We start from the raw sequence: 13798 nt of genomic DNA on the forward strand, positions 1-13798 counted from the left end.
CGGGGGGAGCCGCATCCCCCTGCCCGGCTCCACAGCCCGCAGCCCCCGGGGAAGGGAGGGGGGGGAAGGAGAGGGGGAAAGGAGGCGGCGAGAGGCTCCTCCAGACCCAGCCCAGCGCCCCGCTCCCTTCTCGCCGCGTCCCAAAGTTTGGGTGGCTTTAGTTTGAGCGTGGGTTCCGCGCATCGCTGCGCGGGGAAGGAAGGAAGGAAGGAAAGGACCACCGCGACCAAAAGCGCGGATTAACCTACATGGCTTTAATCGCGAGAAACTGCAAAGCCACCCCGTTGTGGCGTCCCCGTTGTGTCCTGGCCGCGGGGCCACCGTGGGGGGATGTGACAGGTCCCGTGGGGAGGGGACAGCAGCGCGGTCGCTGCACCCCTCGCGTGGCCGTGCCCTTGGTCGGGGACGGCTCGTGTTCGCAGAGCCGCGAGAAACAGGTGCTGAAAACCCTTTAAGCGTGGGGGTTATTTCCAAAACTTCTTTTTTGTTTTTTTTTTTTTTGTTTTTTTTTTTTCCCCCTCCCCGCGTTTTCCAAGCGGCGTTTTCCGCCCGGGATGTGAGGGATGTTGTCGGTGCTCCTCTAAGACCAAAGATTGTTTTTTTTTTTTTTAACCTCAGATCAACAACCTCTGATGCTGCTTGTCACCACGGGGCATCAAACAGATGGACAGGCGAGCCAGGAAAAGACACAAACACTTTTGGATCATCGTTACAACTGCGTTGAATTTGAAAGGGTTTGAAGGTTTCGGTGTTTCTCACAAATGTATAAGTATTATTCTCAGTTTACATGCCAAATGTGGTGTTTAGCTGATAAATGCTGAGTCTCCTGCAATAATTTAACAGGAGTTTATCTGAATGTCTGCAATGCTAAAGAACCTGACAGGAAGAAAAATACTTTTATGTTTTCAAATTTGGGATTAAAAACGTACTTACTTGCTTTTTCCAATAAATTTGTCAAAGACTGGCCTAAAAATTTTGTTTTCCAGGTCTTTATTTTTCGAAAGAAAACATTTTTTATAGGTGGTACCAGGATTTTGTTCGTTTGCTTGCTTGTTTGTAGAAATCAACCTCGGTGTTTTTGAAAGCTGACCTTTGTGTCAACGTCCAATTTAAATAAGAAATTTCTGATCTGCCCTTTCACAAATGTTTGGGAAACACTCCAGAGTTAACATTTATTGATCCTTCCAGCATCTCTTTCATTATGGGCCAAAATTTCTTGTCTCTTTACTCATTTCAGGGTTCCCATTTCCCACCTCTTAAGCATGAAAACAGCATCTGTCTTTGAGGCTCTGCAGAACGTTGGGGAGTAAACATATTAATGCATTAAAAAATGACCTTATTGAAAAGTCAATCACTTCCAACGAGGTATGTCATGATGTGATGTGGATACTTGCCAGTTTTGAGTCTTTTTAAAAGTGTAAGCCAACTAGCCCAGCTATGATTTTTTTCCTTGAGTTCTGGCAGGATTTGTTGGCCAGCTGGTTGTTCCCCACGGGCCAGGGTGGGGTGTGGATGTCCCCAGCCTACCCAAGCATATGGCAGGTTGAACAGCCAGGCAGGGGTAAAAAATCAGAAAGATGGCACCATGTGGAGAGCGGGAGCTGAAATTCCTGCCTCCAACCCTCCACCTTCCCTTGCCTCTCCTGGTGTCCCAGGCAAGGATCTGTGTGCAAGAAGAGCCCCAGTCTCATCATCCAGCTTTCTGTGGTGCCTGGGTGGCTCAGGACCTTTATTTTCTACTGAAAACATGTCTTACAGTTTCTTTTATTATCTCAGTTTTATCAAGCACCATTTAGACATGATTTCTTCCCTGTGGCACAGCAGCAAAGCTGAAACACAACAGCGTTTTCTCTTGACATTTATCAGCACAGAGGCGGGTTCAGCTGAACACTGACCATGGGCTTTATTTATCCCAGCCAGCTTTGGGCAATGGTATTTTTAGGTATTGTTTTATATTTGGCAGGGAAAAGACTTCTGAGTCAGTGACAATCATGAGGTTGTGAACTCTCCATTCCTGGATGTGTTCTAGGCCAGGTTGGACGGGGTTTGGAGCAACCTGGGATAGTGGAAGGTGTCCCTGCCCGTGGCAGGGGGTGAAGTGAGATGAGCTTTATGGTCCCTTCCAACCCAAATGATTCTGGGGTTCATTCTATGATTTCATGATTCTCTTCTCCTGGGGTTACCAGACTGCTGATGAGCTCTATGGCTCTGGTACCTTGAAAAACTCCATGGAATCAGAGCAGGGATTATCCCAAGCACAGGAGGCTACCTGCAATATTTTCTTTACAATCCCATACATTTTTTTAAACCCTATCATTCCTGAATTTGTTTTAACTGATGCTTTTTGCAGCACTTTACTTTGACCGTTCCAGCACAGGAGAGATACAAACAATGCACGTGGTTATTGGAAACATCAAATCTAAGTTAATCAATATTGTTTTTCCAGCACAATTTTCCACCACATCAAGCATTCAGGAGGCCAAGTGCAGGTGTAGATGGCAAATGGCAGATGCTGTGTTCCACAAACCTCCTGTGCCACTTGCAAGACACCAAACTCTGTGATCTGCTGGCAGATGAACAGGAAGAGCTTTAAGGCTCTTTGGCTTCTGTTAAGGACATCTTTTTGATCCATTTTCCAGCCTCTGGGGCTGCTCCTGTCCCAGGAGACTGATAAAGGAGTTCATGAGCATAGAAGAAAGGAAAGACCGGAATATTCATGTGCTCCAAACTCCTGGGAACTTGCAAGAGGAGAGGAAAATCTGAGATACTTTCTCAGTAGGATTTCCTTACTAAGCAACATTTTTCTCTTGCGTGTAGACAACTGGTTCAAAGCAGCACCGACACCTCATGCCAGGCCCTGCTCTCCTTCCGCTCTGTCGTGGTGCAAACCATGAGCAGATGGTGCAGTGCAGTGGAAAATCAGATCTCCAAGAAAATACAGAGCTGAGAATAAAACAGCCCTCGAGGAGAAAGCTGCGTGGTTTATTTCAGGATAAGATGAAAAACTGAGATCCTTGGGCAAAAATTAGACTACTCCTTCAGAGTGGAGTATTCCACTTCTGTGAACTGCCTCGTTCCTTCCCGACTGAGGAAACATCCATCCCCTTCACAGCTGAGGGCTCATCTCGTTTGTTGTCTTTCAGTTCATTGATCTGGTTTCTCCAGGCTCCCACGTGACTGTTCTTTGCTGAACTAACAAGCGTGATTATCCCTGAATTTCCTCTCCTTTCGACTTTCTTGCACGCTGACGACAAACCTTTTCAGAATTCCTTCCCACTTCGGCTGCAGCCTGACCTGAATTGCTTCCATCTTTGTTTAAACCCGCTGGGGCATGAACATCCAGCCAAGATAGGTAAGGATGTAATGTCAAAACTTCCATTCTGGTTTTATGTTTGTGCATAAAGAGATAAAATGCCCCTGAAAATGTGAGTGTTTCTTCCATTAAAGCCTGATTTAGTGCATGTGGTCCCTTCACTTGGAGCCTTTAAAGTTCCTGACATGTCCCTGCCTCGCTGTGCCCTGTCCCCAAAATAAAAACTTTTAACTCTGCTCCAGCCAAATTCCAGCTCCTGACATTCCTCTGCTTGCACTGGAGTGCCAGGAGTGAGTACCAGGGAAACTCCTTGTGCTGGTTTGTGGTAAAGAACTGCTGGATTTGATCTCGGCTCGCTGCGTTTTCGTGACCTACATCCTGTTCATACGAGCTGGAAAAAATCATTGAGCAAATCTTGGTATCTAAGATTAAAACGGGATGATGTTTATTTATCTGGAGGAAAACAACAGGAGTGAAATATTGGCATTTCTCACAGAAATAGCTGCTCTGCCCTGATCCCTGATTTCTGCTTGCTTTTATCTGCAGCTGCATCCCTAACGTGTGCCTGTGGTGACCCCCCCTGTGTAATTCAGATTCCACCTGAAATCTGTGGAATTCTCCTTGATCCTTCTGACAAGGAACCAAACCCATTCCACAGGAGGGCACTGAAATGAGCCTTAGATGGATGTAAGACCCCATCATCATCATTATTTATGACAACTCCATGCACCAGACTTGCTGGGAAAAATCCAAGATTCAGCCAGTTACTGAAGCAACAAAGAGGATTCTGCTGCTCCAAAGACTTGCTACTTGTTGATGACTTGCCATCCAGCTTTTTTTTTTTTCCAAAGGGAAAATGAATGTGGAGGGTACTTGGAGTCAATTTTTGGTGGGGGATATGCAGTCACTGTCTCTGCTGGTATCAATGGCCCTTTCACTGTACTGGGCTTTACTGTACAGAGAACAAAACCAGTTTCCATGGCAGTGTAAATACAAATACGTCCCACACTCCAAAGAGTGACTCACACGTGCTGCAGAGAAGAGAGAAACTTCCCTGTCTTAATCCGAACACATCTGGGAGAGGAGGATGAGATTATCTCAGTTTGAAAGTATTCTATAAATATTGTGTAAACCGAGATTTGCTCTGAATAATTCCATGCCTTGGCAGAGCTGAAAGACAAATCCTTTGAAGGTAAAGGAATAAGACAAGGCCAGTGCCTGTTTGCAGTAGCAATGTTCAAATCTATAATGATTTTCTTCTTAAATATAGACACAACCTGACAGCTCTGGAAGCCGATACAAAATTCTCCATGAGCGGTTTATCTCACTCTTTCAGGGAGTTACAAGAAGAATTTAACTGTTGTAAATGAACAGTAGGTTCAGAATAAAAAGGAAGAGGTGGATAAAACTGTGGGGACTGCTTAGTACTGGTCCTAAATCCTGCTGTTGCAGGTGTGTTAACCTGAAATAGTCTGAGATAGTGAGACCCTGACCTTGAGTATCAGCAGCATCACCTCATGAATGTCTTAGAACATCATTTATCCAAAACTGATATCCAGATTTGGAGGAAAATGAGTCTGGGATGGAATTAAAATCAAATATGTGATGTGCACTTTGTAACGGGGAGGAAAAGGTGGTGGGCACTGTTTTGGAGGAATAGAACACACTCTTACTGTGTATGAGAGGAAGAGTTTTCCTTAGCAAGACTTTTCTAGGTCCCAAAACCTTGAGGTTTTTTTATGACCCCAAGCTAGAGAGTTTATATCCCTTCATAAGAACCTGTTATTTTCGTCATCCTCCCTCTCTGAAGGATGTCTCATCTGCTTCTTTTCCTAACCTAAATCCTTTCCCAGGATCTGTTCTGCCTGCAGAGTATTCAGATTAAATGTCAAGATTTCCAAAGGCTGCTCTGAGCAGGAATATTTCCTTTGGATCTTACTGCAGGCGAGAGCAAAGCCATGTCACGGCAAAACTGCAGATTCCTCTTGGCTGGGCTGACACGTGAACGTCGACAAGGGGAATTCAGAATCTGAGAGTCACTGAGGTAAAACAAGGCCTGAAGGGTGAGGATTGCTATTTATACAGCGACCCACGGCACAGCACACAACTTACAGAGAGCTTACAACAAAGTTAGGAGCAGTGGCAGTTGAGCTTTACTACGGGAACCAGGGTTAAAACAAAACCTTCCATGAGACCAACTGATAGAGCTGCAGGAGCCTGACCTAAATCTGACACAGCCCCCCTCAGTCAGGGCCAAAACCAAAGGGAGAGGGACAATAAATCTGTCAGTCGTGGTGTCAAAGGGTGTCTCAGCCCACAGACAGTGAGACACTTTGGAGTCTGTCCGAACTGAGCATCTGAAGGCAAATTAAATAACTACAAACAGCAGCGTCTTTCTGGATGAAGGTGAAGCGTCTGAATGTCTCATTAATGCACCACAGAGAGCAATGTCTGTCTCTAAATCACCTCGGTTGTACTGCAACGTGCAGGAAACCTCGGGGGGAGGGAGAAAAGGAATAAGTGAGAAAAATAAAAGAGGGGAAGCAGTTCCTGGCGATGGCTCTTGGGGGCTGGTTTGTCACCTCTTTGCTGCCCTTCCCCCCTGGGAACAGTCACTTCTGACTGCTCTTCGCTGTCTGTTCAAATCACATCAATTCAAAAGGGTTATGAGAGGCTGTATTTAATCAAACGTTTGTTATGTCCAGGTGTCTTTGTCTGTCTCCTTTCCCAGATTTATCCAGAGATAATTGTGTTGGAGGCTCGTATCCCCTTGAGGACCAATGAGAATATCCACTTAAAAAATTAAAAAATAATTGGAACTAACAGAATGCCTGTAGATCTGTGTCCTGTTCCTTCCATCCTGGTCTGTCCCCACTTGGTGGAGGTGAACTCTCCAAACTGGAATCATTCCTTCTCCAAGAGTGGGGCCCCGCTCTTGCTCTGTTCTCGGATATTCACAGGAAAAATACCATAATACTAAAAATTAACAACTGAATAGGATCTGACAGACTTTTCTCCCCCATCAGGAACATAAACACGAGGAATTTCAAAGGCGTGACCATGCCTGTGACGCACCAAAAGCCATTAAAATTCATTTTTAGGCTGCCTGGCACTGTAAGAAGAATGACACAGTGTATGTGCTCGGACAGTAGAAGCCACTGTGGAGATTTTTTTTCAAACCCTGTTGCAATGAATGGCAGCTGCAATAATGGAAGCTACAATGAAAAGTTGATATTCATCATAACGAAAGTTGATATGCATAAAACCCACCCACCATTTAAAATAAGTGGTCTGCAGAGAGTAGTAAGTAATCGCATGTGGAGTTTAACACTTTTGGCCTGGCCATTTGTGGTGTAATGAGTGTTTTAAGGTTGCTCAAAAGCGAGGGGGTGATGTACCACCACACCAGGGAGCTCCATACTATTCATTTTTGTGCCATCCTGGCTTTTAAAGCTTGTTTCCCTGCGCTTCTCCTCAGGGAAGCGGCCACATCCCCAAGGCTGCCGGAGCTCAAGGAGCGCTTGGACAACGCTCCGAGGCGCGGGGCGTGATTTTGGGCGTGCCATGTGCGCGGCCGCGAGTCGGACTGGACGATGCTTGTGCATCCCCCTTCCAGCTCAGGATATTCCGTGATTACAGGTGTGCTCGGACGGGACAGTTCGCACGTATTGAGGGATAGTTCGTGATTAAACCAGCCCCGCGCTCGCTCTGAGGCGGCGCCGCCATCTTCGACCCCCCCCCCCCTTCCCTTCCCCTCACGGAGCCCGCGCGGCGCCCCCTGGCGGCGCTGGGCGGAGCAGCGAGACGGAGCGCGGGAATAAAGGCACATCTCGCGATATTTCCCCCTCCCGCGCTGTCCTCACCCTCCCCCAAGATGGCGGCGCCCACGGAGCCGCCGCCGCCTCAGGGCCGGTTCCGCACCCGGGACGTGCTGGTGCCCGGCGGCCCCTCCGATTTCGGCTCCCTCCTGCTGTCCCCGCCGGTGCTGGCGGGGCTGGAGGCGGCCGGCTTCCTCCGGCCGTCGCCGGTGCAGCTGAAGGCCATCCCGCTGGGGCGCTGCGGGCTGGGTGAGCGGGCGGGCCGGGCGGGCGCGGGGCTTGAGGGGGCAAACCAGAACCAGCCCGGAGGGTCTTCCCCTGACCTCTGTGGGGGCTCTTTGCAGATCTCATCGTTCAGGCCAAGTCCGGCACCGGCAAAACGTGCGTGTTCGCCACCATCGCCCTGGACGCGGTGCTGCTGGAGAGCCCCGCCACGCAGGTGAGCCCCCGGTCCGCTCTGCGACAGAAAAACCCTCTTTTTTTTGAGAAAAAAGGGCGTTGAAGCCCTTGAGGCACAGCGCTTTAAATCTAAGTTTAAAGCCCCTAAAAAGGGCTTTTGTTGTCGGAGCCACCTTGCGGCTCTCAGCGTTTAATCCTCGCCCCTCGCAGATCCTGGTCCTGGCGCCCACCAGGGAGATCGCGGTGCAGATCCACGCCGTGATCACGACTATCGCGATAAAAATGGAAGGCTTGGAGTGCCACGTGTTCATCGGGGGGACCCCTCTGAGCCAGGACAAGAGCAGGCTGAGGAAGTGTCACATCGCTGTTGGCTCCCCGGGTAGGGATGAAGCTTCGTTGTGGTTCAGGCCCTGTGTGATAATTGGACATAATTGGGGTATCCTGATATCTGGGTGGTGGGTTTTTTTGGTGGGACTGCATGATTTTTAAGGTCCCTTCCATCCCAAACCGTTTTATTCTGCGTCTCTGTGATTATTCCAAATATGCCCTTTGTTAAGTCTTACTAAAATGCTCTTTAAAAGAAGCTTTAAAAGTTTGTCATTCGAACCTTTCAGTTCACTCTTTTGAAGTTCTTTTCCCTCTTTTCCTCACGGGCAGGTCGAATCAAACAGCTCATAGAGCTGGACTACCTGAACACAGCCAGTATCAGGCTCTTTGTCCTGGATGAGGCAGACAAGCTCCTGGAGGAAGGCAGCTTCCAGGAGCAAATCAAGTATGGAAAAACACTCATCTCACGCATTTCTCAGTAGATTAGACGGGGTTTTGTTTAATTATTCCCACGTTTGTGTCTCCCAGCTGGATTTACTCCTCACTCCCAGCCAATAAGCAGATGCTGGCTGTGTCAGCTACTTACCCCGAGTCCTTGGCTCGTGCTCTGACCAGGTACATGAGGGAGCCAACCTTTGTGAGGCTGAACCCCACTGATCCAAGCCTCCTGGGTGAGTAAATACCCAGTTATAGGGATATTGTTGCCAATAGATGAAGAGGAATGTACCAAACCCAAAATATGTACCTTTAAAAGTCACGATTTTTCATAATTTCACTCCACAGCTGAGTTGTTTAGTTATAAAATATTGATTCCAGGTGAACCTTCTAGTGGAAGGTGTCCACTAGACCATGGAATGAGATGGTTTTTAAAGTCCTTTCCCACCCAAACCATCCCCTGATTCTGTGTATTTAAAACATCAGTGACAAATGTAACTCTCTGGGTTTTTTATCCATTCAAGAAATATTTCAATTTTTATAGAAAAACCTCTCCTGGTGGTTCTTATTTGGCACCTGTGTGTGTTTGAAGTGGAATTTTTTCCTTCAGCTGCAGTGACACAGTTTACATAGCACTGTACATGTTTTTATGGCAACCCTTAATCTGTTTTTGGGTTTCCTTCTCAGGGCTGAAGCAGTACTACAAAATTGTGAATTCCCATCCACTTCCACATAAAACATTTGAGGAAAAAACCCAGCACCTGCAGGAGTTGTTCAGCAAGATTCCATTCAATCAAGCCTTGGTCTTCTCCAATTTGCACAGCAGGTGATAAATGTGAAATAAAATCTGTAAAAAGCTTGTTTGAAAGCAGTGCTTGTAATGTCCAGTCAGGGCTAAATTTATGGATAAATTTATGGATATGGATAAGTTTATGGATAAATTTAGGAGACCTGTAAGGTCTCAGAGCAGTCTGCAGATTTCAGATCTGAAACACAGCCTGAGGAATGCAGTTTTATTCCCAATTTTCCTTGTCTGTATTCCATCAGGGCTCAACATCTGGCTGAAATCCTGACATCCAGAGGCTTCCCTGCTGAGTGCATTTCAGGTGAGTCCATTCACAACTTCTGATGAATCTCTTCTATTCTGTTCTATTGAAATTGTGCATAAATGCAGCCTAAAATAGGAAAATTAATCTTAAATCGTGGTTAGGGTGGCCTCTGATTAAATAACTGAGAATAGCATTTGAATCTTCATAAGTCTCTTGAGACTTAATGTAAAAATTAATATTTAGCTTCCCTGTTTTCACATTTTTTGAGAGTCATTTTTATGAATGCATTGCCTTATTTGCAGGTTGAAGCTGGATTTCTTTGGGATGCAGGTGTTGAATTTAAATCTCTATTTCAGTTCTCTATAAAAGCTGAAAGCTGGCACCTGCTGCGTATTAGAAACCTTGAATTTTTACTTCAGCTTCCATGGCTTATGTGTTTAAAATCCATCTAAAATCAGTGTTGTTTTAATGGGTTAAACATCTGCATAACTGGCTCCTATTTAAAAGCAATAGAATTATTTTTTGTAATGAATTACCTTAATTTTCAAGTTTTGTTTGTTCCTTGTTTACTTATTTGGAACTGCTGTTTGAGGAAGTTTTCTCTAACTTACTTCTAATGATACAAAGTGGGTTTTTTTCTGGAAGGTGAGGGGCATAAAGCTGAAGAATGTACTTTATTTCTAATTTTTATCTTTCCAGGCAACATGAATCAAAACCAACGACTTGATGCTATGGCCAAATTAAAGCAGTTCCACTGTCGAGTCCTGATCTCCACAGACTTGGTGAGTTTTTACTGCTTTTGAACAAGCTTTTGACAGGTTTTATTTCAGATTTACTACCTGCTATGCAGATTTTACAGCACACAGGGCTATTGCACATAAAGTTATTCAGGGAATTAGATTTGACTTGGAATTGAACATGAATGTGCTGATCAAGCACATTGAGACTCTGTGACTTATTTTCACTGTGAACTTGAAAATTGCCTCCTATTCCTCATCTGCCTGCCCATGGCAGGGTGTTGGGTTGAGATGACCTTTAAGATCTCATCCAACACAAACCAGTCTGTGATTTGGGTCATAAATTAATTATCCCTTACTTTGTTGATGCTTTAAAGTTAAGGGACTTTAGAATTGTTTCCTTTGCATGGGAGCTGTGAGGAGGAAGAGCTTGTTTCTCTAGTACCAAAGTGACTTTGCAAACAGCTAAACAGAGCAGTGGTTGTGTTTGAGACACTCTCAGCTCCTCATTGTTGAGGAATTTTGTTATTTGGTTGATGGTTTGAGGTGTCCCCGTGTTGTCAGGTTGGACTTTTTGCTGCTAGGGGAAAAAAATTCATGCTGGCTTGTATTTGATATGTGGAAGGTAGGAGGAAAATGATGCCTGGTTTTTATGTCCCAAAGCAACGTGCCTGTTTTACCTGTAATACTGTCAAATGGTTGGAAAATTGTAGGTGCTTTATGGTGTATTACAACAGTGAAAAGTTATCATCTGATAACTGATATCATCTGGTCCCTTCCAGCCTCACCCTGTGATTCTGTGTTTATTTCAAGCTCTGTTCAGCACATCCAGGTCTCACTCCCCTTCTCTCCTTCCCGTTTTCTGCAGACATCTCGTGGCATTGATGCTGAGAAAGTGAACCTGGTTGTCAACCTGGACGTCCCTGTGGACTGGGAGACCTACATGCATCGGATTGGCAGGGCTGGGCGCTTTGGTAAGAGCCAAATCCATGGATTTTCGGCGCTTTCCCTTTCTTTGCTGCCTCTGTTTGGTGATTAATTAATTCTTTTGTGTGTCACAGGCACTCTGGGTTTGTCTGTGACCTACTGCTGCCGTGGGGAGGAGGAGAACACGATGATGAAAATCGCTCAGAAGTGTAATCTGCAGCTCCTTCCTCTGCCAGGTGTGCTCTGGGCTTGGGATGCAGCTGGGGTTTGGTTGTTCTCTGCTATTCAGAGCTTCAGACAAGTCCCCAGGGAGCTGATTTGTGGCTTCTCTGCTGGAGCTGCATTGCTTTCAGTCCAGGTTCTTCATACTCTCTGCTGATGACTCCTTGTGGAGCTGCTGCAGTTGTGTGGAGCAGTGAAAATGGACTGAGATTTCCAAAAATCTGTTATTAAACCTTTCTCAAGTTGGAATATACAGTAGAGTGAGGAAGGAGTAATTAAAACAGCAGAATTCCAAGAATTGAAGGGGTTGGTTTGTAACCATAATTCAATATTTTACCCTGCAATTTTGCAGAGCTTTATTTGGGTATTCATTCGAGTTCTAGGGGGAAGGATGGACTTAATTAAGTGCCTGCTTGTTTCCCTTCTGTGCAGAGCCAATACCTCCTGGAATGATGGATCAGTTTGAGGATGGGGAGGTGGAAGTTAAACCTGCTGTGCTTCCAGGACCTTTGGTGATTGTGATACTGTGTCAAAACCAGAGGAACCAGTGCTGCAGCCTGTCCAGAATGGTTTTCCAGAGGCACCTCAGCCTCTCTCCAGTCTTCCAAGGGATAATTCTCCTGCAGAAAGGCCAAAAAAGTCTCAGAAGCAAAAGCAGATAAAAAAGTCCACAAATCCTGCAAATAAAAATAGGAGGACCCCCAAACTTCCAGTTGTCACACAGAGCAGAGGAATCCAGTGAAAACTGTTTCCAGGACAGATGGACACCACAACACTCAGGCTCCAGATGAAGAGGCCTTGAAAAAAAACCTTCCCAAAATTCCGTGCTTGTCTTCCTTCAAACACCAGCTCAACAATCCCTGGAGCTTCTCAGATTTTGTTGAGGACTATGAATATTTCATCAAAGAAGGGTCTGAGAGACAGGTGGAAATTTTAAGGAGCTATTCAGGCCCAGCAGAGCAACGTGAGCTCCCCAGGAATGGGGATGTGGAGTGGGAAGAGATGGGACATCACACAGGGACAGCAGCAAACGGTGACATTTCTGGTGACAGTGATGGTTCAGACACTTCCAGGGATTCCTTCAGTAGTGGGGAGGATAATTCATGCTTTGAAGCATTTTCCAGGACTACTTCTAATGGCAGGGAGAACAACTCATGCTTTGAAGCATTTTCCAGGACTACTTCTAATGGCAGGGAGAACAACTCATGCTTTGAAGCATTTTCCAGGGCTTCCTCTAATAGCAGGGAGAACAACTCATGCTTTGAAGGATTTTCAGACACACAGGAGAAAAATGCTGTCCCCAAAAGGCATCAGGGTCGTTCAGGCTTCTGTCCTACACCAGAGAAGCCTCAGGAGCCATCACAGGTCCCAAAGCAAAAGGAAGGGAAAAAGAAAGTTCTGAAACAAAATGCTAAACAAAAGAAAAGCCACAACCATCAGTTCTCTGGTTCTTCCACGAGGAAAACTGAAGAGGACTGGACCTGCAGCTCCTGGGATGATGCTCCATCTGAGGCCTGGAGTTATGAGGACTATTGGAAATGTTATCATGAGGCTTGGCAGAGCTACTATGCAGCAGTGTCTCACTACAGGGAGAGTTACAGGCAGTTCAGCTGGATGAGGGCCTACCATGTGAACTCTGTGTATCTCCAGGAGCTCCTGAAAAATGGGGATTGATGCCCTGGGACCTGCAGATGGATATGATCCGTGAAAACTGTGCTGGTCTGAAGGACATGGACAGACAGACATGGCTGGGGATCGAAGAAAAATGTTGTCTTTTTATAAGCAGTTGTATTTTGGTAAATGTTTCACATGACTACAGTGATGGTGTTACAAGTTGTTAATAAAAGGAGAAGAAAGGCAGCTGGATGCTCTGTTTTAATCTTTACAATCCAAAGTAAACAAAGGATGGTCAAAGTGAAGAGAAATTCCCTGTGAATTCCCTGTGACTCCATAGTCTGTTTATAGTTGGTGATCATTCCATATTCCATAATTCTCTTGGTAAACAGGCACTGATTATATCTTGGTTAAGTGACAGAATGAAACATGCATCTCAATGCCTGTATTGCTAATTTAAATCCAGTTAATTACCACTGTATAAATAACATTCTATAGCAAGGTGTGCAGCCCAAGCTGTGAGGGAGAGGATGGTTTAATTATGGAGGGAAAGTGCAGCAATCATAATTGTTCTGTCCCTCTGGGTGCAACAATATCAAACTTGCCACACTTACAGGAAAGCTTTAATTAGAACTGAAATTACCTATTAGTGCTAAAACTAATTGATGTTTCCTGTTTGGCTTGCAGTGCTCTGTCCTGAAGCAGGAAAAGATGGGAATGCTGGCTGGCTTAGGGTGCTGACCCTGGGCTGACTCTGCACTGATTTTGAAGCTTCATCTTCTAGCTTTTAGTGTGTTTGGGATCATTAGACATTTTTTTCAGCAACTTTCCTTGATTTCCCAGTGTTCCCCAGAGCACCCACAGCCTGCTTTTGGTGGTTTTCTTTTCCTTGTGCAGAGTTAGGCTGGAATTTTCTTAGTAGTGCATCCTACCTACGAGCTGCCCTTCCCAGGAGAG

At 45.7% G+C, this 13798-nt stretch overlaps 1 protein-coding gene and 1 long non-coding RNA gene across 2 annotated transcripts; both read left to right on the plus strand.

Moving 5' to 3' along the window:
- The first annotated feature begins 1245 nt into the window (after positions 1 to 1245).
- Positions 1246 to 4643, plus strand: LOC126645899 (uncharacterized). The gene is made up of 3 exons (XR_007630179.1): positions 1246 to 1365; positions 2447 to 3352; positions 3860 to 4643. It is a non-coding gene; the product is annotated as an uncharacterized LOC126645899 (long non-coding RNA).
- A 2544-nt stretch (positions 4644 to 7187) lies between these two features.
- Positions 7188 to 13087, plus strand: DDX20 (DEAD-box helicase 20). The gene is given in 13 exon segments (XM_050326695.1): positions 7188 to 7380; positions 7476 to 7570; positions 7741 to 7909; positions 8188 to 8302; positions 8386 to 8528; positions 8980 to 9118; positions 9340 to 9398; positions 10041 to 10123; positions 10947 to 11052; positions 11140 to 11241; positions 11660 to 11740; positions 11743 to 11922; positions 11925 to 13087. Coding segments are annotated over 13 exon segments (2442 nt in total). The 3' UTR covers positions 12902 to 13087.
- The last annotated feature ends 711 nt before the right edge of the window (positions 13088 to 13798 follow it).

This window comes from Myiozetetes cayanensis, unplaced genomic scaffold, assembly GCF_022539395.1.
Source record: "Myiozetetes cayanensis isolate MyiCay16 unplaced genomic scaffold, myiCay2020 scf32, whole genome shotgun sequence".
NCBI classification, from domain to species: domain Eukaryota; kingdom Metazoa; phylum Chordata; class Aves; order Passeriformes; family Tyrannidae; genus Myiozetetes; species Myiozetetes cayanensis.